This window comes from Centroberyx affinis, unplaced genomic scaffold, assembly GCF_046629955.1.
Source record: "Centroberyx affinis isolate AG114_WGS23_722 - 3 ecotype Tasmania unplaced genomic scaffold, CSIRO-AGI_Caff_v1 ptg002249l_1, whole genome shotgun sequence".
In the NCBI taxonomy this organism is placed as follows: domain Eukaryota; kingdom Metazoa; phylum Chordata; class Actinopteri; order Beryciformes; family Berycidae; genus Centroberyx; species Centroberyx affinis.
In genome coordinates, this window is record NW_027280540.1 from 27,116 (window position 1) to 50,036 (window position 22,921).

At 39.9% G+C, this 22,921-nt stretch overlaps 1 protein-coding gene across 3 annotated transcripts; it reads left to right on the top strand.

The window, feature by feature from the left end:
• Positions 1-1,416: 1,416 nt before the first annotated feature.
• LOC139655394 (retinoic acid receptor beta-like) lies at positions 1,417-22,490 on the top strand. Of its 3 annotated transcripts, XM_071532788.1 has the most exons (9): positions 1,417-1,576; positions 4,520-4,522; positions 4,957-5,111; positions 6,708-6,849; positions 10,803-10,969; positions 14,286-14,462; positions 16,724-16,928; positions 17,951-18,109; positions 19,512-22,490. In XM_071532788.1, exons 1-9 carry the CDS (start codon positions 1,417-1,419, stop codon positions 19,706-19,708), a joined length of 1,365 nt encoding a protein of 454 aa, XP_071388889.1. In that variant the 3' UTR covers positions 19,709-22,490. The 3 variants fall into 3 exon arrangements, with proteins under 3 accessions (XP_071388889.1, XP_071388887.1, XP_071388890.1); XM_071532786.1 differs by lacking the exon at positions 4,520-4,522; XM_071532789.1 differs by lacking the exon at positions 4,520-4,522 and having other exon boundaries at positions 16,862-16,928.
• Positions 22,491-22,921: the final 431 nt, after the last annotated feature.

Sequence of the window (22,921 nt, forward strand, 5' to 3'; positions counted from 1 at the left end):
CATCAACATCAACTTTAATACTACTTACCATAACGAATCCTCTGAATTATATATATTATAATATGTCATCTTAAAAAGGCCAGCAACCTCCATTTTACAAATAAAATGTGGATAAAGTGAGTCTAGGTGAGTTTTGCCTCTGTTGTAAAATCCTCCCAGATTCCTTGAAAACACTTTAGGCATCTTTATACCTGTAACAAAAAAATCACTATAATATTCCTTTAGGGACCTGTAGTGTCTTCAATAGTGAGTTTGTTGTGACATTATTGTGCTTTATGGCATATTTGTATCTCCTGTGGCATCACTTTAATAATAATAATATTCCTATTGGGACTTAAAGTGCGTCTATGGCACTCAATTGTGTGTTTATTGTAACCTTATCGTACTTTATTGTATTTTTACCTCCCATGGGTCACTGTAATTATTAATTTGGGATATTCCTATAATATTACTATAGGGACTACATCCTGTTGAAGAGGATTAGGGCCAAAACATTCTTTGAGTCCTGAGATTCGTGTCAGAATTATGAGAATAAAGTCAGTATTCTGAGATTAAAGTCTGAGAATAAAATCAGAATTCAGAGTTTAAAGTCAGAACTCATAAATGTTTTACATGTGGCCTATTGCACAAAGTTCAGTTCAGTTCAGTTTACACAGTTCCTATTGTAGGCTACATATTTTTTGTTTTTTTATATCCTATGGCATCGCTGTAGCATTCCTATAGAATATCCCTATAATATTTGTATAGTAATCTTACAGGATTGCTGCAGTTTCTGTTTGTGAAGTGCAGATTCCTCGAGCACACACACTCCCATCCCATCAGCCCGCAGCTCCACAGTAAAAGCCCCGCTGAAGCTGAAGCCGGAGCGCACGGTGTGTCGGTGCTCGGTGATGTCAGACCGACTGGGTCATCTGCGGGTCAGCGGCGGAGGCGGTTCACGGAAAGTTCACTCGCATATATTAGGTAACTCTATCGGCCGCTGTGACATAACTAGTATGAAGTAGGTTGCTCTGAGACGGCCAAACTCATTCGTCAATAAAGGAGAGATAAGAAGTGCTTGGAATAAACTTTGTTATGCTAAACAGCCGCTGTGTTTAACCGGGTTTTCTCCGCAGGAACCGACTACAGTATTCTGTTTGCGGGCTGCGCCTCCGGATGCCAACACTTTCCGACCGTCGATGGGAAATATAGGCCTGGTTCCGAGCGCACACGCCCCTTTGAATATAACATCGGCATGCTTTAATGTTGAAAACCCGTTTGCATCAAGGACAAACTTCTACCTAAAATGTGCATTTGGTAGAAACTGAGAGAAACCGACCCGGACTGCAGAAAGGAGGATTTTCGCTCTTATTTCTGTCTTTTTTTTTTTTATATGTGGACAAATCTCCAAAGGACTTTGATTTACTACATGCGATCATGTTTGACTATATGGATTTTCTAGCTGTCGGTCCCGGAGAGATCCTGGACCTGTACACGTCCAGCCCGGCCTGCATGCTGCAGGAGCAGGACCGGAGCTTTGCAGCCTGTTTCCCTGAAGTCACCGAGTCCGACTGGCAAGTGCACCGGAGCTCCCAATGTAGGTGAAACCATGGTTTGTGATATTGAGGACGAATATATGTAAATCGGTGATGTAGTGGTGAATAAATAGGGAAACTAATACCTGCAGTTGATAATTATAAGGCAAACATTCACTCATATAATCCAGAATCAATTATATTTTCAGAAAACCACTTCATACCACCAAATATTTTCACACCACATCAGTTGATACTAGGCCTATACTTCCCATGATGTATAATATGTAAAAATAATAATAATAATAATAATAATGGGTAAAATGATGTCAAGTGGGTTTACAATCCACTACATCCCTGATTTTAATCGATTTGCTGATAATTGTTAAGCCTGAGGATGTATAATTTGCAATAATGTGCGGATTTACATAGTTTAGCCAATACTGTAGTCGAATTTTAGCATTTGTCATAGTGTGATATTGATATATATAAGCCTGACTATGTGCTACACTAGGCTACATACCATAATAATAATCTTTTCAATGAAATAATACAACCAAAACATTAGGATGCAGTAGATGCCAAAGCAAATAATGCCATACAAGTCTATCTTATTGGTGTCCTTGCAGGTTATATATTGGTTATATACTCTATATACAATATATTTTGTAGTTTTATTGTCCGCAGTGGATTTAGGCCATCAGCTGCAAGTCAGTCTGATTTGCTCTTATTTGCCCTAGTTTCTCATCTGAATGCTGAAACTGCTCAATTGTAACTTCACTTGCATTTTAATGATATTTTATGTAGAAATGTAGAGTCTTCTTCAAATTATTCCTGGTACATTTCCTCACAGTCTTTCTCTCTCTCTCTTTCTGTCTTCATATTGCAATGCTTTTCATGATGAGTTTCCTCCTGCAGAGCATTATGTTTTTTTTCTCCAGAATTTCATCAGCAGGGAAATACTGAGAGCAACAGAACAGTAGTATTTTTGGAAGTGAAGCAGTGTGTGTGTGTGTGTGTGTGTCAGTGTGGTGAGTGTTTGGGGCCAGAGCAGGCCGGTCAGCTCGGGGTCACCGCCGGTTCACCGGACGGTCACCGGCTCAGGAGGTCAGACAAGACCCAGACTGAGGCTGCCTTCTCTCGCCCCTCCATCCGACAGCTATAAACACTCGACTTTTCAGGAAAAAACTACAAAGCTGAATCTCACTGAAGGTGCTTTGAACCGGGATGTGATGAAAGCAGAATCAGATATCGCTTTTATGGGCCTTAAACCACAGCTTTGTCATCACTAACAGTCCAGGACCTCCCTCCCTAAAAAGAAACTCCTCGATGTCATCTTCTAAACTTAATGTCTTCCTCATCTTTCGGCCTCTGAAACTCTCTATTCCCTTAACATACTTTGTTGATATAAATGGTTGACTCAGATGATGCATTGTTGCACACATCAAATAGCTCCATCTAAATAGGGGCCAACCTCTTTCCCCTTCCCCCGTCCAAATCACTTAGCGTAGCATAACATCCACCACACACACACACACACACACACACACACTCTCTTTCTGTTTCTTCTCTCTCACTCTATCCCATCCTCCCTCCCTCTCCCTCTCTCATCAGTCAGTTGGGCTTGTGGCATGCTCCTACATTGTTTTGCATTGGGAGAGTGTTCTGGCTAATGGGGCTGTCCTTGTTTGACCCGCTGATTCCAGGTTCAACCAGAGGCCACGGGTTCAAGGGGATGGAGATAAGCAATTTTTCTCGTTTTTGTCTCCTTTTGAAACGGCTTTCTCGGTTCTCTGTCAGTGTTTTCGAATGGTGGAGGTGATCCGGAGCCAGCGGGAGGCTGGCCGAACCCCGCAGATGGGAGACGCTTTCTCCTCATGTGAGAGAAAGGATTTCTGTTGTGATAGATGGTGTGAAATGATGATACGCTTCTATGAAAAAAATACAGGTTAAAGCTGTGCTAGGCAACTTTGCGCATTGGCATTGAGGTGTTTGAACTTCAATACCCAGAAATCCTGTAAGGTGATGCACACATGTTTACCAACCGGCCGATCTGTCCTGCTTTATACCAAAGATACCAAAGAGACGAGAGAGGAAAAGATCTAATGTTGGTGAGTCCAGCTTTCTCTGGACAGAGGGCTGCTCACTGCTGAGACAGTTTGGATTTCACTCTAAAGTTTTGTTTTATCACTTTCTATGGGTGGAGAAGTGTCCATACCCAACACCAGAATTTAATTTGGGCAAATAGAGCAAATCTACAGGGTCCCAATTAGTGGAGATGGGGCACTCTTCTCTATTACAGCCTCACTTTGTGATTTAGGCTGATAGGACTGGTGTAGTTTTACATTAAAGCCTTGCCAAGTGCAGCTAGGCTGAGAGAACAAAGACTGAAGTCTACTGTTACTGCAGGCAATGAGACCAGGAGATGAACTTTAGCAGATTACCTATTTTCTTTTCATTCAAATCTAACAGACGCTTTATGAAATTGAAAGGACTTTGGACATCTAATAATAATGTAATGCACTTTGAGTGGGGTGAGTCTCCCTTCTCACTCTGCCACCCTGCTGCCCATCTGGTTTATGCTGCTGTTTCTTTATCAAAAGTCCCATAAAAATACCGTTTGAAACTTCAACAAAAGTTGGAGACTGCAGACAGGCAGTTTGCAGAAATGGACACAAAGTTGTTTATCTGAATGCACAGTATTTAAGACAAAGTAAGGGTAAGGTTATTTTTAACACCTAATGCAGTAGAGAACTTAAAATTGTTGATTAAAAAAAACAATATAACGTTAGTTTTACTTGACGGTTTCACATTTTTTCTCTGTTAACGTTACACCCCCTTAATCAGAGCTGCAAAATAGAAAAAAACATTTTCATCTGTCTTTCTAGTGTTGACCGCCTTTAAATGTGATCTAGTTCAACCTAGTTCAGTCGTCCTTTGTACATTAGAGCAGTGGTTTTCAACGTGGGGTCCGGGACCACTAGGGGTCCTTGAGGGGGTTCCAGCGGGTCCCCAGCAAACTGAATTGTTAAACTTCATTATTTCATTTACAAGAAGAACATAATTAGAGAATGTAGAAGAATGACTGTTTTGATCATAGTTTCTCTGTTATCTCTCTATTTGCAATACAGAAAGTCATGGAATTCTGGACAAAATCACATCTAATAATAGAAAATATTCTAAAATTTGGGTCTGAGAGACAAAATCTCATCAAATGGGGGTCTGTGGCCCTAATGTGTACTAAATTAGGGGTCCTTGATATAAAAAAAAGGTTGAGAATCACTGCATTAGATGACTGTGGTTATACTGGGCAGCTTCCAGGTGTGAATGTGTGCCGACTGGAGTTTCAGTTTCTCCGAGGCTGAGCTGCTCTGGAGGCAGAAATGATCTGTTGGGTTGAGTTAAACCTTTGTGTTTGTTTGTGTTTGCTGTGTATTTGCAGCGGTGGAAAGCCAGAGCTCCAGCTCCAGCTCGGACGACCTGTTCACCAGCCCCCCCTCCCCCCCGCCGCCGCCCCGCACCTACAAGCCCTGCTTCGTCTGTCAGGACAAGTCTTCAGGCTATCACTATGGAGTCAGCGCCTGTGAGGGCTGCAAGGTGAGGAGGCACGCTCTTCCCTGTCAATCTGTCCACTATGAAAACATCTTTGATCTTTAACCTCTTTCATACAACATAAAAACAGGAAGGTTTCATTCCAAAATGCCATGTGTCTATTTTGGTAAACAAAACATCACTTGATATATTGCTGTTTATATGTTGGGCTGAAACTAACGATTATTTTCATTATCAATTAATCTATCTATTTTTTTCAGTTAATCATTTAGTCTATAAAATGTCAAAAATAATGACAAATTCCCATCAGAAGTTACCAGAGCCTTCAGTGATTATTATAATTTTGTACTAGCCAAAAAACCCAAAATGTTCATTTTATAATGATATGAAATGGAGAAAAGCAGCAAATCTTAGTATTTGTGAAGCAAATGTTGGGTATTTTTACTTGATAAATGACTAAAATAATTAAGCAATTATCAAAATTATAATTTGTTTAATTTTCTGTCAATCGACCAATCGATTAATCAGCTAATCGTTTCAGCACTGTTTATATGTTGCTTTTTTTGGAAGCTAAGTTCTTTGGATAGCTGATAACTAATCATTAATAATCTATCAGAGATTTTACATTTCTGCTAGCAATCATTTTGTCAGAGTGTGAGTCATGTTTTGGAAATGAAAAATCTCATTTTGGCACAATGATTTATGTTACCTTATTAGTTACCTTATTTTCAATAAAGTAACTGTGCTTCTGCTTAATTAATTTTCCCAGCATGTTTCATAATGTTCCATTCCATTTGTCACCTCAACAAACATAATAAAACCTTTTTTTTTTTTTTTGTTTGATTGCTGTATTTACTGAAAGCAAACACATTTATCACTGAACTTTGGCCTGATAAACTGCTTCTGTGTGAAGAACGATGTGTTCAGTCAATATTATTGACGACGACTTCCACGTTACACAACACAAATACATGCCTGCTTCAACATTAGGTGTCCAGCTATTGATCATTTGATTTGTACCATTCCACAAAGATAAATCTCTGTGTCTTTTCAACAACATTTTTTTTAGAGATGCACTGATATATTGGCAGACTACCGGCTGATATCAGCTTTTAAAAGTGTTGGTTTAATATTATTTTTAATGCCAATATTTGACCAATTGTGGAATTGGCTTTTTTTTCTAGGAGTGTGTCATTTACATACAACTGTCAAATTAGCAACAGAATAAAACTGACATGGTCTTTTCATTAAAAATACAATTATCTTATGACAGGCCTGTCTGAAAAGCTCAACCTGTTTTACACCTGAATTTTTACTAAGATTCTTACAAAAATGCATATCAGTATCGGCCAATATGAGTGGGAAAATATCAGATATAGGTATCGGCCTCAAAAAAACATATCGGTGCATCTCAAATAGTTTTATGATAATTTTTCCTTTTCATTCTGTCCTTCAGTGTCACTCGCCATTTCTTCTTTTGCTCACTGAGTTTAAGTTTGTTTGTTTTTATAGACTCCTACTGAGTTTTTGCTGCAGATATAGCCACTAAAGTTCAGACAGGATTGTTTTAATACCCTGGTAAGTTCCGTCATTAATAACTAATTCTTCGTCTTGTCTCTCCTCCCCGGCGGGGGCCTGCAGGGCTTCTTCCGCCGCAGCGTGCAGAAGAACATGGCGTACACCTGCCACCGGGACAAGAACTGCATCATCAACAAGATCACCAGGAACCGCTGTCAGTACTGCCGGCTGCAGCGCTGCTTCGCCGTGGGAATGTCCAAGGAGTGTAAGTGTCTGATCCGCTCCGATTCAACGAGACGCGGGAAGAGACTCTGTGCTGTGGGAACATCCTGCTGTACTTCCTCACATGGGGAAAACAGTGTGAGAAGCCCTGCAGCATCTCAGGCTGAGTGTTTCATCCCAGTGTGAAATGTGCACCGTTCGGAAAATGTGACATCTACTCTTAAAATGTTAAGTAGCACAAACCGAAAACAAATTTTGTAACTTTTTAAAAAACGGTGGGCAACTTATGTCCTTGGTTAGCGTGACATTATGGGCTGAGACGGGCGTGGGAGACTGTTTTTATATTCATAAACATGAATTTCCAGTTCAGTTTTACTATTTGCATTTTTTGTAGCCCCGCCACCCGCTTTTGGATCCTTTTGATTTCGTGAGCGAGTCATAAAAGCACAACACTGTGCTAAAAATACCACCTGATCTAGTGCAAAAAATATATAGATTGTACTTGATGGTAGAGCTGGACAATTCATGAAAAAAAACATCTAAATTGCAATTTCCAAATCGCAGAATCTGCAATTAATTGCTGAAGAGAGAGGGGATCCAAAATGGAAACAAGGTATTCTAAACAAGGTGTTTTAGAGCTGCAGGTAATCTTTGGTCCATGAGTCAAGTAAAATGTTGGTGAAAATCTTTCATCAGACTCAAACTCAGTAAACCCTGCACACTGACATCTATTTTTTTTTTAACAAAATCAAAATCTTTAAACAATTTTAAAGTTCTAAAAAATTAATGACAAGAAATGAATCGCAGTTTAAATTGCTATTGCAGTATTCTGTCAAATAATCGCAATTCGATTTTTTGTCAATATCTTTCAGCCCTACTTGATGGTGTGATCATGTGATGTGGATTCAAGTCATGTAACTTGGACCCGAGTCTTTTTAAACACCTGTGATGTATTGGTGCCATCAGTAAGCGAACCTGAGGGAGCAACAAGCAAAACGTGCTGTTCGCTCCTTTTAGAAGCCGATTTGCAAATACTGTAAGAAAAATATAATCATAAGATGTATTTTCAGTGAAGCCTCACAGTGTGCGGCTGTGCTCGGGCGTCATGAATACCTTTTAGTACCACCTGATCTGTGTTTAGGCTGACCCGGTGATTCAGCTGGTTTTCTTAGTCATGCCACTGATGAGTAAGAAAACACTCTACTGTCTCAGCCCAAAGTGTCATGCTGACCCTGATGGTGAGTTTTATAAATAACCATCACGTCTTTTCCAAACAGTTTCGCATTATGTGCCACTACTAAAACACAGAGTTTTGTTGCTGGGGAGATTCTAGTATTACACATAGGTGTGGATAATTTGGGTGGATGTTAAAGTTACAATGAAATTAAAAATGGCTTCTTCACCTTGTTAGCTGTTTCTCCATAGAATAATCTACTCCTATTAAACTATAAATGCCCCAAAAATATATATATTTCCTTGTAGGTCTATGTCAAAATCCCATTACTTTTACCACCCCAGCATCCTGTTTCAACCAGAAATGCGTTGAACGAGCAAGACACCTCTGAAATGCCGTTTCCTTGGGACTTTAATTATTTAACCCTTAATTAACGTGCTGAATTTCATTGGCTGTCACCTGGACTGTTGCTGAGAATAAGGTAGCCACGGCAACCACAGCCCCACTAAATTTATGAAAAGATCAAATTACCGAGCTGCAGATTTTTTTGCTCTGGCAACACAGTTACTGTTGGGTTTTATGAATATCGATCATTGAGTGATCAACTTCTAACGTCTCTTTTTTGAAAATGGATATATGGTATTTTGGAATGCTTTCCCCTTTTTTTAAACATTTTAAAGGCACGTAATTTATTCCAGCTCAAATATTCACTTTTAACACAGTCGACACACAGCGACTGTACAACAACAATAACAACAACATCAAGCGTTTCATTACCCAGAAATCCAGTGACCTAGATAACAAACGTGTCTGCTGTGTGGAGGATCCACCCAGCCACATGTTTCCCTGTCAGACAGACACATTACATAAATCCATCACATGGATTAGCCGGGTGGACGCTATGTAACTAGTAGCTGGCTGCCACCGCGGGCCATACTCACTGATTGGTGTGTAATATGATCTCACTAACAGTGTTTACACAATGGCGGCCTGGATGTAGGGCATCCAGAGAGAGAGAGAGAGAGAGAGAGTGGGAGGGAGGGAGAGAGAGATAGGCTGAGGCATGACTCTGTGTGTGTGTGTGTGTGTGTGTTGCATAATCCTGAGTCCCCCTGACATGTGGATGGCAGCCTGAGCTCGGTCTGTGGGACGCAGTGAAACGTGTCAACGCTGTCATGGGAGCGGTTATGAAAGGATAACCTGGTTAGGCTTCACCTGCTTCCCGGAGCAGATCGTGACGATTAGAAGGTTGTTGTTGCCGTGGAACAGCCGAGTCTGCCGTTAATCAGATCTTTGTTCTCCACATGATGAAAATAGGGGGGGGGGGGGGACTATGTCTTTCTTTCTGTCCGTCTGTCAAAACGTCAAATGAGATACCTGAGGTGATGCTGCAGACGCCACTGGTCTGATTTTGACAAAACTTGGAGGAATGATACGTCTTCACGCTGTATTCTGGCGTTTAAAAACATTCCACTGATTGATTGATTAATGAGGGCGCTGGAATTAAAGATCAAAATTTGAGACGCAAATGTGACATCTCAGGACACCACTGCTCTGCTTTTTTACAGAAACTTGGGAGAGATGAAGCATTTTGGCATCATGGTTTGATGTTAAAAAATTAGACTTGATTGGCCTGATGCTAGAATTAAAGGTCAAAATTTGAAACTGCTGCACTACCGGGCCGATTTTGATGAAAAACGGAGGGATGACGCTTCTCGTTTCTGATTGGCCCGAGGGCTGCCTGCATCATTCATGGGGGGACGACTTGTTTACTTGAAGTTGTATGAATGCACTGTTCAAATCCTACTGTTTTAGACCAGCCACTTTAAAACATGCCTAAGGGTGAAAGTTCATTTTTTAGTTGTCATTCTGTTCCCAAAGCAAATGATGAAGAAACGCATAATCTAAACATAAAAATAGAATATAAACCGTTTTGCAGTTATATAAACAAAGCCAGCAGCTTCAGCACACATTAAGTGGGAAGTATGTGAAAGAGTATGAAATTCTTACATGGATGGATTAGTTGCTAATTACAGATACTACAACATCAGATGCTACTTACAGATTAGGGCTGCAACTAACGATTATTTTCATTGTCGATTAATCTGTCGATTATTTTCTCGATTAATCGATTAGTTGTTTGCTCTATAAAATGTCAGAAAATGGTGAAAAATGTCGATCAGTGTTTCCCAAAGCCCAAGATGACGTCCTCAAATGTCTTGTTTTGTCCACAACCCAAAGATATTTAGTTTACTGTAATAGAGGAGTAAAGAAACCTGAAAATATTCACATTTAAGAAGCTGGAATCAGATAATTTTGACTTATTTTTCTTAAAGAATTACTCAAACCGATCAATCGATTATCAAAATAGTTGGCGATTAATTTAATAGTTGACAACTAATCGATTAATCGATTAATCGTTGCAGCTCTATTACAGATGTTACTTATTGATAGGTTGTTTAAATAAATAAATTAAATATTGAACTATCTCTTCCAGCGACTGCTCTCACTTCTCTTCACTTTTCTGGACAAAAAATCTCCAAACAAAGTCTTTTAGAAATGGGTCAAATTAATTAAAGAGTGTCTTTTCTCAATGATATGCAATATAGCAATGCAATATATAGAAGGAGTTTCATGGAAAGTCTCACGAAACTCACTCAACACATCAACGGCATGTACAATTTAAATTCCAGCGATAATAAGAAAAACACCCAAATTGGAGTTATGTGTTTTTAACCCAATAACAGCCATACTGAACCATTTCAATCCCTATAATTTCCTTGACTTCCCATGACCGGCTTCTTTTCTTCTTCTCCCCCCAGCGGTGAGAAATGACAGGAACAGGCGGAAGGGGAAGAAGGAAGCGGTGAAGATGACGATCATAGAGACGTACGAGCTGACGGCGGAGCTCGGCCTGATCGTGGAGAAGATCTGCAGAGCGCACAGAGAGACTTTCCCCTCGCTGTGCCAGCTGGGAAAATACACCACAGTGAGTCACCCTGACTGTTAAAATAATGTTCCTCAGTCAGAATGGAGAAAACAATATGCAGAGAGGAGAATAACACTGATGCTTATAGTGGCTTTTTGGTTGATTTGATTTGATTTTATTCCATTTAATTCCATTTGATTTGCTTCATTCAAAGTTTAAGTTTATGAAGTGGCAGCTGACAAGTCGTCTGAAATATGTGAGCATCACATTAGTGTTTAGTTTAAAAGGTACACATCATGATATAAATGAAAAAATACAAAATCACATAATAAATTATCAAAACATTGTGAGATAAAAAGACATTGCAGCACATAGCCAGGTAAAAAACGGCACCAAAATATGAGCAAGTATATATCTATATACTGTGTATACATGTATACATATATACACACATATACTGTACATATAACAAATACATAATGATAAATAGGAAAAAAAACGAAGGTGGTAGACATGGTAAAAGATATAAAATATGCATATTTGACCCCATACCACAATAAAGTGTTGTGTAAAACACATATTTCCATTGTGGCCCTCAATGGAAGTCATCCAACATAAAACACAATAAAAACACAATAAAAAACATCATAGGATATACATGGTACAAGGTAAACGTCCCACTTCTCACTTCCTTTGTAAACACTGCTTTGGTCGGACAGTGTTTGATTTGCAGGAGTTCCACAAACTGAAGCCAGAGAAGCGAAACGAGCTCGGAGCTGCAGATCTTTTCACTCTGGGGATTATTCAGGATTTAAAGCTCGCACTGGTATTGTAGGAATGTTTAGCTTTGAACCGCAGCAGTGTGAGATTTGAGACATCCAGGAGCAGCGACATTTATAACACCGAACATACAGTATGATTACTGCTGCTGAAAAGGCCAGAGCTTGATGTTTCAGAACAGCTGATGTGTTCAATTCTGCTGTCTAAACTGAAGATTACAAGCAAATTATATTTAAAAACTCTGACAAAATGAGGTATGGTGGGAATATTATTTGAAAATTTCAGTTTTGTTTGACACCACACCTAACATTGCCAATCGGTTCAAAAGGAGGAACATGAATTTGATTAATTAACATGTGGTTTTGCATATGTGAGCGATATCATGATATATATCGATATAGAAAAAATCGTTATTGCGATATTAATTTCAACCGTGTCACCCAGCCCTAATACGAGTGTAGAGCTGTAACGATTAATCGATTAGTTGTCAACTATTAAATTAATCGCCAACTATTTTGATAATCGATTAATCGGTTTGAGTAATTTTTTAAGAAAAATAAGTCAAAATTCTCTGATGCCAGCTTCTTAAATGTGAATATTTTCTGGTTTCTTTACTCCTCTATGACAGTAAACTGAATATCTTTGGGTTGTGTACAAAACAAGACATTTGAGGACGTCATCTTGGGCTTTGGGAAACGCTGATCGACATTTTTCACCATTTTCTGACATTTTATAGACCAAACAACTAATCGATTAATCAACAGATTAATCGACAATGAAAATAAACATTAGTTGCAGCCCTATACGAGTGTCAGCTGAAGTTCGAAATTGTGAGAATGTAAGTCATGTAAACATACCAATTCCAAATATGAGAGAGAGATCAGACTCAGGTTGGGGGCTGATGGCTTTTCTCTGAGAGGAGAAACCTTCTTCTCTGTGACTTCTCTTGCTTTAGTTTCTCTGTGAATAAAAGCACTAACTGATCCACCTCCAGCCCCTTTGTCAGAGCCTGGTCTGCCAGCAGGGCTCCAGATGGATCCAGACAGGCTTCATGGTATCTGCACCGGCCGAGGTGGGAGGTCCACCCACACCGTCTGGAAATAGAGTCAAATAATAATACTGAGACTTTATTGATCCCCTTAGAGAAATTCTCTCCTCACTTGCCCCCTTTTTCACAGAGAGGTCAGAGGTCAGAGGTCAGCTACAGAACAGCCAGTGTGTTGCTCAGGGACACTAAAGCAGCTTCCCTTGGCAGCTCTGCCCACTCATATCACCTTCTGGGTAAACTGGCAAAACTTCACCAGGATATTAGAGTGTAACCGGGTGTTACTGAGGTCAAGTCTTGCCTGGTTGATAAGTTTTTGTAAGTCTGTGCTCTGTCTGCTACCAAGCTAGAGAGCAGTGAGAGTGCTGCTTTGCCGCTGTAAAATGAGTTGTTTGCTATCAAAAGCTCTTTGGAAATAGGTGTCAAATGGGTAAAAACATCCACAAAATGATCCACAAAAAGCTCAGGAAAATCTGTTTATGTAGAAACATTTTAGAAAGCCTTTATCGGCGAAGATGTAAATAAGTCATATTGTTCTACACAAAAAAAATGGTCTTGTTTTTTAGTTTTAAGTTTTCTATCCATGCCACAGCTTTTGTTCTGTTGGAAAACCAGAACAGAGAATTGGATTTTTACAGACTGTTACTGTTAAACAAAGCTACCACATAGTTTTAGGTTTTTCCCACGATGACAAAGAGAAGAAAACTCCCAAACGTTACACATTACAGTAATCAGACTGGTATATCTGGGGTGTGTCTTTTAAAAGTCATGCATGTTGCGCTATCACATATTTGTGGTTTCTCAAGTCAGCAGGAACAACCAGTGCTTGGCAGTATGAGTCAAAATAGGGAAGGAATAGTAATCTGACTGCATATCTATCCCACAGGTTCAAAATAATAATCTTCCAGGTTCAAGATTAAACATCAGGGTGTCTGTGGGTTTTTAGAAAGTTTGAAAAAGTCCGAAATAATGTCAGTTTAAGGCCTTAAAAAGTATTAAAACGTCAATAATAATTCAAATAGCAGACCTGAAGTTAATTTGGCTTGTAATATTTCAAAATAAAATAAGATGTTCCATCATCCCACAGTGACTCTTGCTTTTAAAATGTACATCATTGCAACATGTATTACAGTAATCAACAATAACGACAACAGTAAAGACATCAGTAGGTTGATCATCAAATATAGAGGCAATGTCCTTCTGTGGAGATATGAGGCAAATATGACTATCTACAGTGTATTTTCACACAGCCCATTAATAGTTTTACAGCCTTCATTAGCTATGTTTGAATGTAATGAAATAGGTTCAAATAGTTTCTGACAAATTTTTGTTTGTTTTATTTGAGTTTATTGGTCTTAAATTTAATTTGGGTCGCTTTAAAAGAGTCTTAACTGTGCCTTTCTGAAGCCTGCAGATACCCTGAAACGTGAACTTTAACAGCTCTGCAGTGAAATGAAAAAGTATCACAAATGTCCTTCCTGTCCTCTCTCCCTCTCTCTCTCTCTCTCTCTCTCTCTCTCTCTCTGTCTCTGTCCTTCCTCCCGGCGGCAGAACTCCAGCTCTGACCACAGGATCCAGCTGGACCTGGGGCTGTGGGACAAGTTCAGCGAGCTCGCCACCAAGTGCATCATCAAGGTGGTGGAGTTCGCCAAGCGGGTGCCGGGCTTCACCGGCCTCACCATCTCCGACCAGATCACTCTGCTCAAAGCCGCCTGCCTGGACATCCTGGTACGTCTGTGTGGGAGCGTTCTGCAAGATAGGGTTCTGCTTAGAGATTTGCATTTGAACCATCAAAAGGCGAATAAATGTTTGTTTTGATGTCAGAAATAAGTGGAGAAGAACTGGTTCAAGTACAGTAAACGGTTTATTTAAAGTCCCAATGAAACAGCATTTTGAGAGCATCTTACTTCCTTAATGTGATGTATTTCTTGTTGAAGCAGGATGTTGGGGTGGGACATAATACCATCATTCAAAAGTGTAAACCAATGGGATATCAGTTAAAGAGAGAAAGGCAGTTTTATTTGATGGGAGGGGCGGGACTGTAAAAAAATCTGTGATGGTTTCATTGGTTGGAATTTTTATTTACACCTACTGGTGCAGCATGAGGTCACCATTAAAGATACTCTGTTTTTGAGGAAGTAAAAGTAATGGGATTTTGATATAGAAATACAAGAAAATGTGAATTTAGTATTTTTATTTGGCATTTATTGTTAAATAGGTCTATATTATGAAATGGAGAATTAGCTAACAAGGTGAAAAAATCTTGAATAACTTGATTTGCATGCATGCGCCCACACACACACACACACACACACACACACACACACACACACACACACACGTCATCCATAGCTGCTTGTGCGCTTCACACCTTCTGTGGATCTTGAATCACACAGTCAGCCTAAAGACAGACAGACAGACAGACAGACAGACAGACAGGCAGATAGACAGACAGGCAGACAGACAGACAGACAGACAGACAGACAGGCAGGCAGACAGGCAGGCAGACAGACAGACAGACAGTATGGCTGCATGTTTTATTCTCTTTCATCTTCCCTCCCTCTCCTCTGTGGTTCTCTGTCTGTCTCCATCAGCATCAGATGTTTTGTGTCTTCCTCACCTGTGATAACTCACTCTGTCTGTCTGATAGCACCGTGGGAATTTAATGTAAAATCAAAGTGATGTTGGGGTGTTTGTCGGATGAGGCGCTCTGGGACGGTTATTTGCCGAGTTCATCATGACTCTCTGCTGTTTCAGATCCTTAAGGAACTTGGTTTGATGCTATGTGTGGTTTTAATTGCTTCCTTTGGAGTCCTGTTTTGAAATGTTTCCCTCGTCCGTTACGTCTCCTCTCTCTGTCTTACAATGACCTACTTTTGTTTGTTTTTATTCTGTGGCTTTCACATCCTATTATATCTTTTGTTCTTGTATACTCTTTCCTTTTCTTTCTGTTCTCTTCTTCTATCCTTCACTTTTATCACTCTCTCCTTGGTATCGTGTACCACTGAAAACCTGGAATATGTCACACTTCATCAAAATCAAAGCACAGCAAATCAGTTGTGCTGTGCTTGTTATTCAGCCTCCCAACAAGTCGACGGTCAATAAAAATGAGGGTCGTGTCATAATTATTATTGGTTTTTTTACCACAGTATATAGCGATACTGGTTATTGTCCCATCCCTACCTACAACATATACACAGCACCACACATGACTGGTTGACAGGAGGATGTACGCTATCGGCCAGCTGTGGGGCTGGGCGATATGGTTAAAATCAATATCAGGATAATCATATGGATTTTTTCCGATATCGATATATATATTACGATATGGCTCACGTGTGCAAAATCACGTTAAATAATCAAATGAATGCCCATCCCATTGAGCCAAAAAGTAATGTTAGGGTGTGAGGTCAAACAAAACTGAAATTTTCAAACAATATTCCTTAAAGAAAAAGTATTTTTGCACACCTAAAAAGTCTTTGAGTGACAGATGCATAGGGCAAAAACCAAAAAGGTAGATACTGAGAGAGAAATATAATCCCGCACTGTCCACACTTACATAATACTTTACTGCAACGTTTCAGTCATAGGACCTTCATCAGGCAAACGTGTGTGTGTGATGTTTACCTGATGAAGGTCCTATGACCGAAACATTGCAATAAAGTATTATGCAAGTGTAGGCAGTGTGCGGTTTTGAAGTAAAGTTTGCTTGTTATCATCAGTTTAGACAGCAGAATTGTATGTCACGATATCCGAAAATTACCATATCATGACAATATGATTCCACTGAAAGACGATAAACGATAATATTGAATTATCGCCCAGCTCTATGATTAAGGCGTCAAAATCGTGAGATACTCTCAATTTGGGTTTTTGATAAAGCATGACAGATTTTTGGTTTTTCATGATAGTGCATTGCTTCCCTGAATCTGAATTTCTCTGTTGTGATATTGCGATATTCTCACGCTCTTCTTCTCCTCCCCGTCTAGATCCTGAGGATTTGCACTCGCTACACTCCTGACCAGGACACCATGACCTTCTCGGACGGGCTGACCCTGACCCGGACTCAGATCCACAACGCCGGATTCGGACCGCTGACGGACCAGGTCTTCACGTTTGCCGGCCAGCTGCTGCCGCTGGAGATGGACGACACAGAGAGCGGCCTCCTCAGCGCCATCTGCCTGGTCTCTGGAGGTACTGCAGCTGAAACTCACGTAAAACCCTAAAACCCAAGAACCGGTGTTACATTAGTAACCTAGTGAACTGCTATGGACTGTATATAGCCATGGAAAATGGTGATATATGTAAAACTATTACACTGAAAAACAACAATTTTAGGACACGCATGAGAAGAGTTATAACATGCTAAAATCTCTGCTGCGTACTTTTAGGAAGGAAACGTGAATGTCTGAAATGTAAAAAAAATGTCATATAGTTTTAGTACTGTGTTAATTGTGTTCCAAGGCCCAGATTTATTAAAACTTTAGTGGGTACAAAAACCTTTGCAGTGTTCAAAGTCAGCACTAAGACTTGTAATAGGTGCGAGACAGTTTGCTTGACCAGTCAGAGGTGATGTCATTGGTTTTGCACCCATGAAAGTGTCCAAGAATTATTTTTTTCCCTGGAACCCTGATTTAAGCTAGAAAAAGCTGTTTTGTTGTTCTGGTTCCATTCTGCTCTTACATTACCAATACAAAGATGCAGATCCTTGAGTTCTTTTTGTTCTCTTTGCTTCAGTGGGATATTTTTCAGACGTGATACGATTTGAAATAATTTCTAACGTGAATAATTATTATTATGATTATTATTAGTATTAGACTATGGTGATGTAATTTATATGCATGCATCTTCATCTCTTTTGAAAAAACTGGATGTAGTCTATCATGCTGCTCAAATCAGTTCTTACAGAACAATGTCATTGCTTTTGACATGTGCCATTATTTTCCATGATTCTTTTTAGCCCCTGATCCCTGTATGTTTTGTTGTGTTTTTGGTATGTTTTTGTAGTGTAACCTGTCCCCGTTTGTATTTTTATATGAAACCTTTTTTTTTTTTATCTCATTTTGCTGCCCATCTTGACCTGGACTCCCTGGCAGAAGAGATATTGTATCTCAATGGGACCTTCCTGGTTAAATAAAGGATAAATAAAATAAAAAAATAAAAAAAAAATATTAGAAGAGTCCTTGTTTAAAATTGTCTGCGTTGTCTCCGAACAGACCGTCAGGACCTGGTGGAGCCGTCAAAGGTGGAGGTGCTGCAGGAGCCTCTGCTGGAGGCGCTGAAGATCTACTCCCGCAAACGGCGGCCCAGCATGCCGCTCATGTTCCCCAAGGCCCTCATGAAGATCACCGACCTGCGCAGCATCAGTGCGAAAGGTCGGAGGGCGCTGAGATTTATCACAAATTATTCCAATAATATAACTACTGTAACTGCTTGCATACCGATTTGTTCGATAAAGAAAAGGGAAAGTGATCATGTTGGGGCTGCAGGGGAAATTACTACCAGACATCCACCAAAGATGTTTCCTGGCAAGCTTTGCTGGTCACTGTGGGAGGTAATTAATCTTAATTTTAGAGGCTGCTTTCTGTTCTATAGCTGCCAAAATCTAGCCTGGTAAGACCATCCTGATCACGTGACCTCACATTCTGTTTCGCTCCACAGATCAGTCTGGACTTCTAACCGCCCACCTCAGGGTGGGCGGTTAGAAGTCCAAAAAAGCCTATTATCTGATGATGGCCTGACTCTGCACAATATAGATATATAGATATGTGGGCTAAGTGTAAGCCTCAGTCTAGATGCAGCATATTGCAGTGTAGTCCATCAACATTTATTTAGTTCTCGGAAGACACACTTAGGGTTGAGACCCTCTTTTCCAGTGGTGCCGAGATTACAAGTAGAGAAAATCACAAATAATACGAAAGAGGAAATTAATGAATAAATAAACAACTAAATAAACAAACAAAAAAGACAATTCAAAAAGAGAATCATACAGATCAGTCCATCCTCACAAGTACATCATTTAAAACAGGTGCAATTAAGGTTAACCAGAGTTGATATCTTTGACTGAAAATGTCCCAGGGAAACATGGGAATCATATTTCAACACAAACCCTGTAAAATATTCCAAGTATGCGGAGCACAAAACTTAAAAGCGGTCTTTCCGAGGTCCGTGGAGACACGCGGGACCTCAAGTATTAGACAGTCCTAGGAGCGTGTGTGGTAGGCTCCAATATTCCAGTGTAAAAGTGAATTAAGGTACAATGGTAATCTCTTTGTAAATAAACATAAACCAATGCTGATCTCTCCTGATACTAAGGGAGGGCCAGCCAACCTTGTTATAGAGGATGCAATGGTGGGTTCTGTAACTATCGGCTGTTATAAATCTAAGAGCTGAGTGATAAACTGCATCTAATGGCTTAAGTGTGGTAGCAGATGCATTTCTGTAGATTATGTCCCCATAATCCAGAACAGAAAGGAAAAGCGCCTCTATTAGTCTCAGGGCAAGTGTAGGTCTGATCAGGTCAGAGCGGGTGCAGAGGGAAGAGGTTCTGGTTCTGGGATGCCTGAATTTACTGTTGAGCCTCCTGGAGGTCTTGTGGACCTAATTCAATGAAACATCTGTGATGGGAGGTGATAATCCCTGCACTTTATTACACTTTAATACCCCATTGACACACATTGTTACTCTTCAATACAGCATGTGTTAATAAAATATATGACGCACTGGAAATTCCTTTTGTGTCCCTTTAAAAAAGTGTATCTGCGTCCATTTCCTCAGGCGCGGAGCGGGTGGTGACGCTGAAGATGGAGATCCCCGGCTCCATGCCTCCTCTGATCCAGGAGATGCTGGAGGACCTGGAGAACCTGGAGAAGCAGCAGAAGAAACAGTGCGAGGAGAACAGAGAGGAGCAAAACACCGGCCAGCACACGCTCTCCGTCTCCACACAGTACCTGGACACTGGCTTCTTGGTCTGAACCCTCGAAAAAAAAAAGAACAATACCTCCAACAAAAAAAAAAAACCCTCCCTCCCCAAAGAAAGGCTAACAATAACAGCTACGGATGCAGTCCAGAGGGTTACTAGTGTTTTACCTCAGTCTTCGGTTCAGCAGAGGCCTGTCAGTGAATATTCAGAGATTGGTGGAGGGAAATCCCGCCATGTTTGAAGAGTGACAACACAAGGAAAGATGCTTACTTTACTGACTTGCCTTCCTGCACAAAAACAAAGACAAAGCCTAATTTCTGTGAGGTGGGAGGGTTCAAACGATGCTGTAGAGGGGGAGAAAGATTCGGGGGAGGATGATGCAACAAGTTACAATCTCTTTCCTTTTGTTTTCACTCCCGCAGCATGGTGGCGAGCATCTCACAACCCGTGGGTAATCACTCTCCAAACTTTCTGTGACAGGTCGCTACTGTATTTATGTTTGCATGATATATCACTTGGATTAATTTCTTACCTCATTAAATAACAATACCTTTAGTATTAGGGTAGCAAAGTTAGCAAATATATGGAATGAAGAGATGTTTCTGGAGTTTCTGAGCTTTTTACGTACAAGGTGGATTTTTATTCAGTTAGGTTCTGCTGTTTGGGCTCCTGATTTGTTGAGTGTAAAAAAAACAAAAACAGAAGCTCTGGACTAATTGTTTGAAGAAGAGAAAAAGCAGTTTTATATGTACAAAAGGGAAATGTAAATACAAAAACTTGACAATGAAGTATTTACTCATAAAGGCATCATAAGTACAAAGTGAATGTTTATAGCTGGTAATAACATCATCATAATGTCACAAACTGACATAACTGAGCTTAAGTTAGGAAATTACATGAGTAGAAGTCTGAATGTTGGCCTGAGAAAACACAGCGATGCAGTTCTAGAGGTATTGTCTTGTTGCTCATTGGTGAATAGGAGTCAAACTCCTATTGAGGCCACCCATATAAATGGCATATATTATGGTAAATTGCATATGTTAAAGGTGCCATGTGTAGCATTTTTTTTGCATTTTGCCTTTATTGGATAGGTCGCAGTAGAGAGAGACCCAGGCCAGATTCAAACGTCATGGTTACATGGTACGCACCTTAGCCAACTGAGCCACCAGGATGCCCCATATGTGCAGCATTTTACCCTCAATAAATCATCACATTAATTTTTGTATTATTATCGTAAACAAACTAGACCATCACTTTTATAGAGTTTTATATTGTGTGCCTCCGATTCAGATTTCTTGGGGAATCTGCTGGATTGCTTTGTGGCATAAAACAGCAACTGGTTCTACTTTGCAAGTAAAACACAACTTTATTCCAGTTCCAATATTCTAACCGCAAAGTTCACGTTAGCTTACATTGTCCCAAAGCATATTCACTGTGATCAGATCTTATAGTTCTTCTTGCTCTTCAAAACAAGTAGCAACATCCTCTTTGCAACAGGAGGAAACAGGGTTTTCTCGGGAATACGATTTTATTTTTGACAAACACAAAATGCTACACATAGGACCGTTAACTTCTCATAGAGACTTACTTAAAGGGGAGCACCACTCAGTCGAAGAACTCTCTTCCAAAGCCAATTAAACAACAGGACAGAGGTTCAAACGCGTGACATCATCAAGATTTAAAATTTGCTATAGTTGACTGGGAGATCCACGCAGGGTTTTTTTCTATTTTCTGATTCAGAGCTGATAACACTACTATGGAGCAAGTATTTTAGGGCAGTGATTCTCAACCTTTTTCATATCAAGGACCCCTAATTTAGTCCACATTAGAGCCACGGACCCCCATTTGATGAGATTTTGTCTCTCGGACCCAAATCTGAGAATACTTTTTTTGTCAGATATGATTTTGTCCAGAATTCCATGACTATCTGTATTGTTAGATAACAGTGAAACTATGATCAAAACAGTCATTCTTCTACATTCTCTACTTGTGCTAACTTCTTGTAAATGAAATAATGGTGAAGTTTAACAATTCATCAATTTGCTGGGGACCCCCTGGAACCCCCTCAGGGACCCCTGGTGGTCCCCGGACCCCACGTTGAGAACCACTGTTTTAGGCTATAAAACTCACAAATTCAGTCTCTCATTCAGTGTCCATGGAGCAGTTACAGATTGTGCCTGATGACATCACATGTTTTGGTTTTAATTCTCTGGCTTCTGGGGAGAGGGCTGTTCATGCTTACAAATCACTGCTGCATATGAAAACCTCGTACCTCCAACCTTGGAGATTTTCATATTTTAACGTCAATCAAATCGATCACATTACACACAGAATTCTACAACTCTTGGTCTTATGAAACTGAACATGAATGTTTTAAAACCTATTGAATGAAAAAATCATGGTTGTCAAGCTAAAAACTGTTTTTCTCAATTACCTGAAAAGTTGACATTTTGGAGATACAAGGTTTTCACTGGACAGCAAGAAAATATTGATTGACTGTTCTAGACATAATGTTCCCCTTTACGTGAGATCTGTTTGGCTGTGTTCCATGACACAGAGTGGTTATGTTATCTTAGTGATTTGAGGTAAAAATGGATTAATGCGTTCATGCAAGCAGCAGAAAAAGGAATATCTAAGTGTCTAAGCAGGAGCCTGTGTACTGTAAGAATGTGCCTACTACTCTAAATGTGTTTACATTTTCCATCATTGGAAGTCATGCATGATTAGCTTGGTGCAGCAAGTGCGATTACACTCTTTCATGTCAAGTCCATATTCCACATACCATGGTATGGCTTTGTATTTCTCTATGATGATTTTTTCACGGTGCATTCGTTTGTGATACTACTAAATAGATCAGATTTCATATAGTTCTTGGTCTATTAAAGTCTTGTGTACTGGATTTCACTTTATTGTCCTATGTTTCCACTGATGCTGCTGGCTTTTGTGTTTTTCAGTAGACACAAAAGGATCATGTTTCAGACTGAGGCTTCTCTCAAAGCGTGGCTCATACTGCCCCCTGTAGGTTTGACAGGGAATTACACTGCATCACAGTAAACGTTCAAATTTGCATCCACTCTGAGCTCATGTGTTTAGTAATGCATGAATCTTGACTGGAATAAATCTTAAATTTATTCCAGTCAATTCCAACTCTGATTTTAATTGTTGGGGCCACTTGAATCGGACCATAGGAAGCTACATTTGAGACTGCTGTTTATATTGTATTCTTAAATTTTCTTGCATATTTCACAAGTAACTAAAAGGTCAC

Bases quoted from the DNA above. Each gene is read 5' to 3' on its own strand.
- LOC139655394 (XM_071532788.1), top strand. From the start codon at position 1,417: ATGTTTGACTATATGGATTTTCTAGCTGTCGGTCCCGGAGAGATCCTG. The intron at 10,970-14,285 runs GTGAGTCACCCT...TCCCGGCGGCAG, and splicing joins AGCTGGGAAAATACACCACA to AACTCCAGCTCTGACCACAG. The intron at 18,110-19,511 runs GTCGGAGGGCGC...CCATTTCCTCAG, and splicing joins GCGCAGCATCAGTGCGAAAG to GCGCGGAGCGGGTGGTGACG.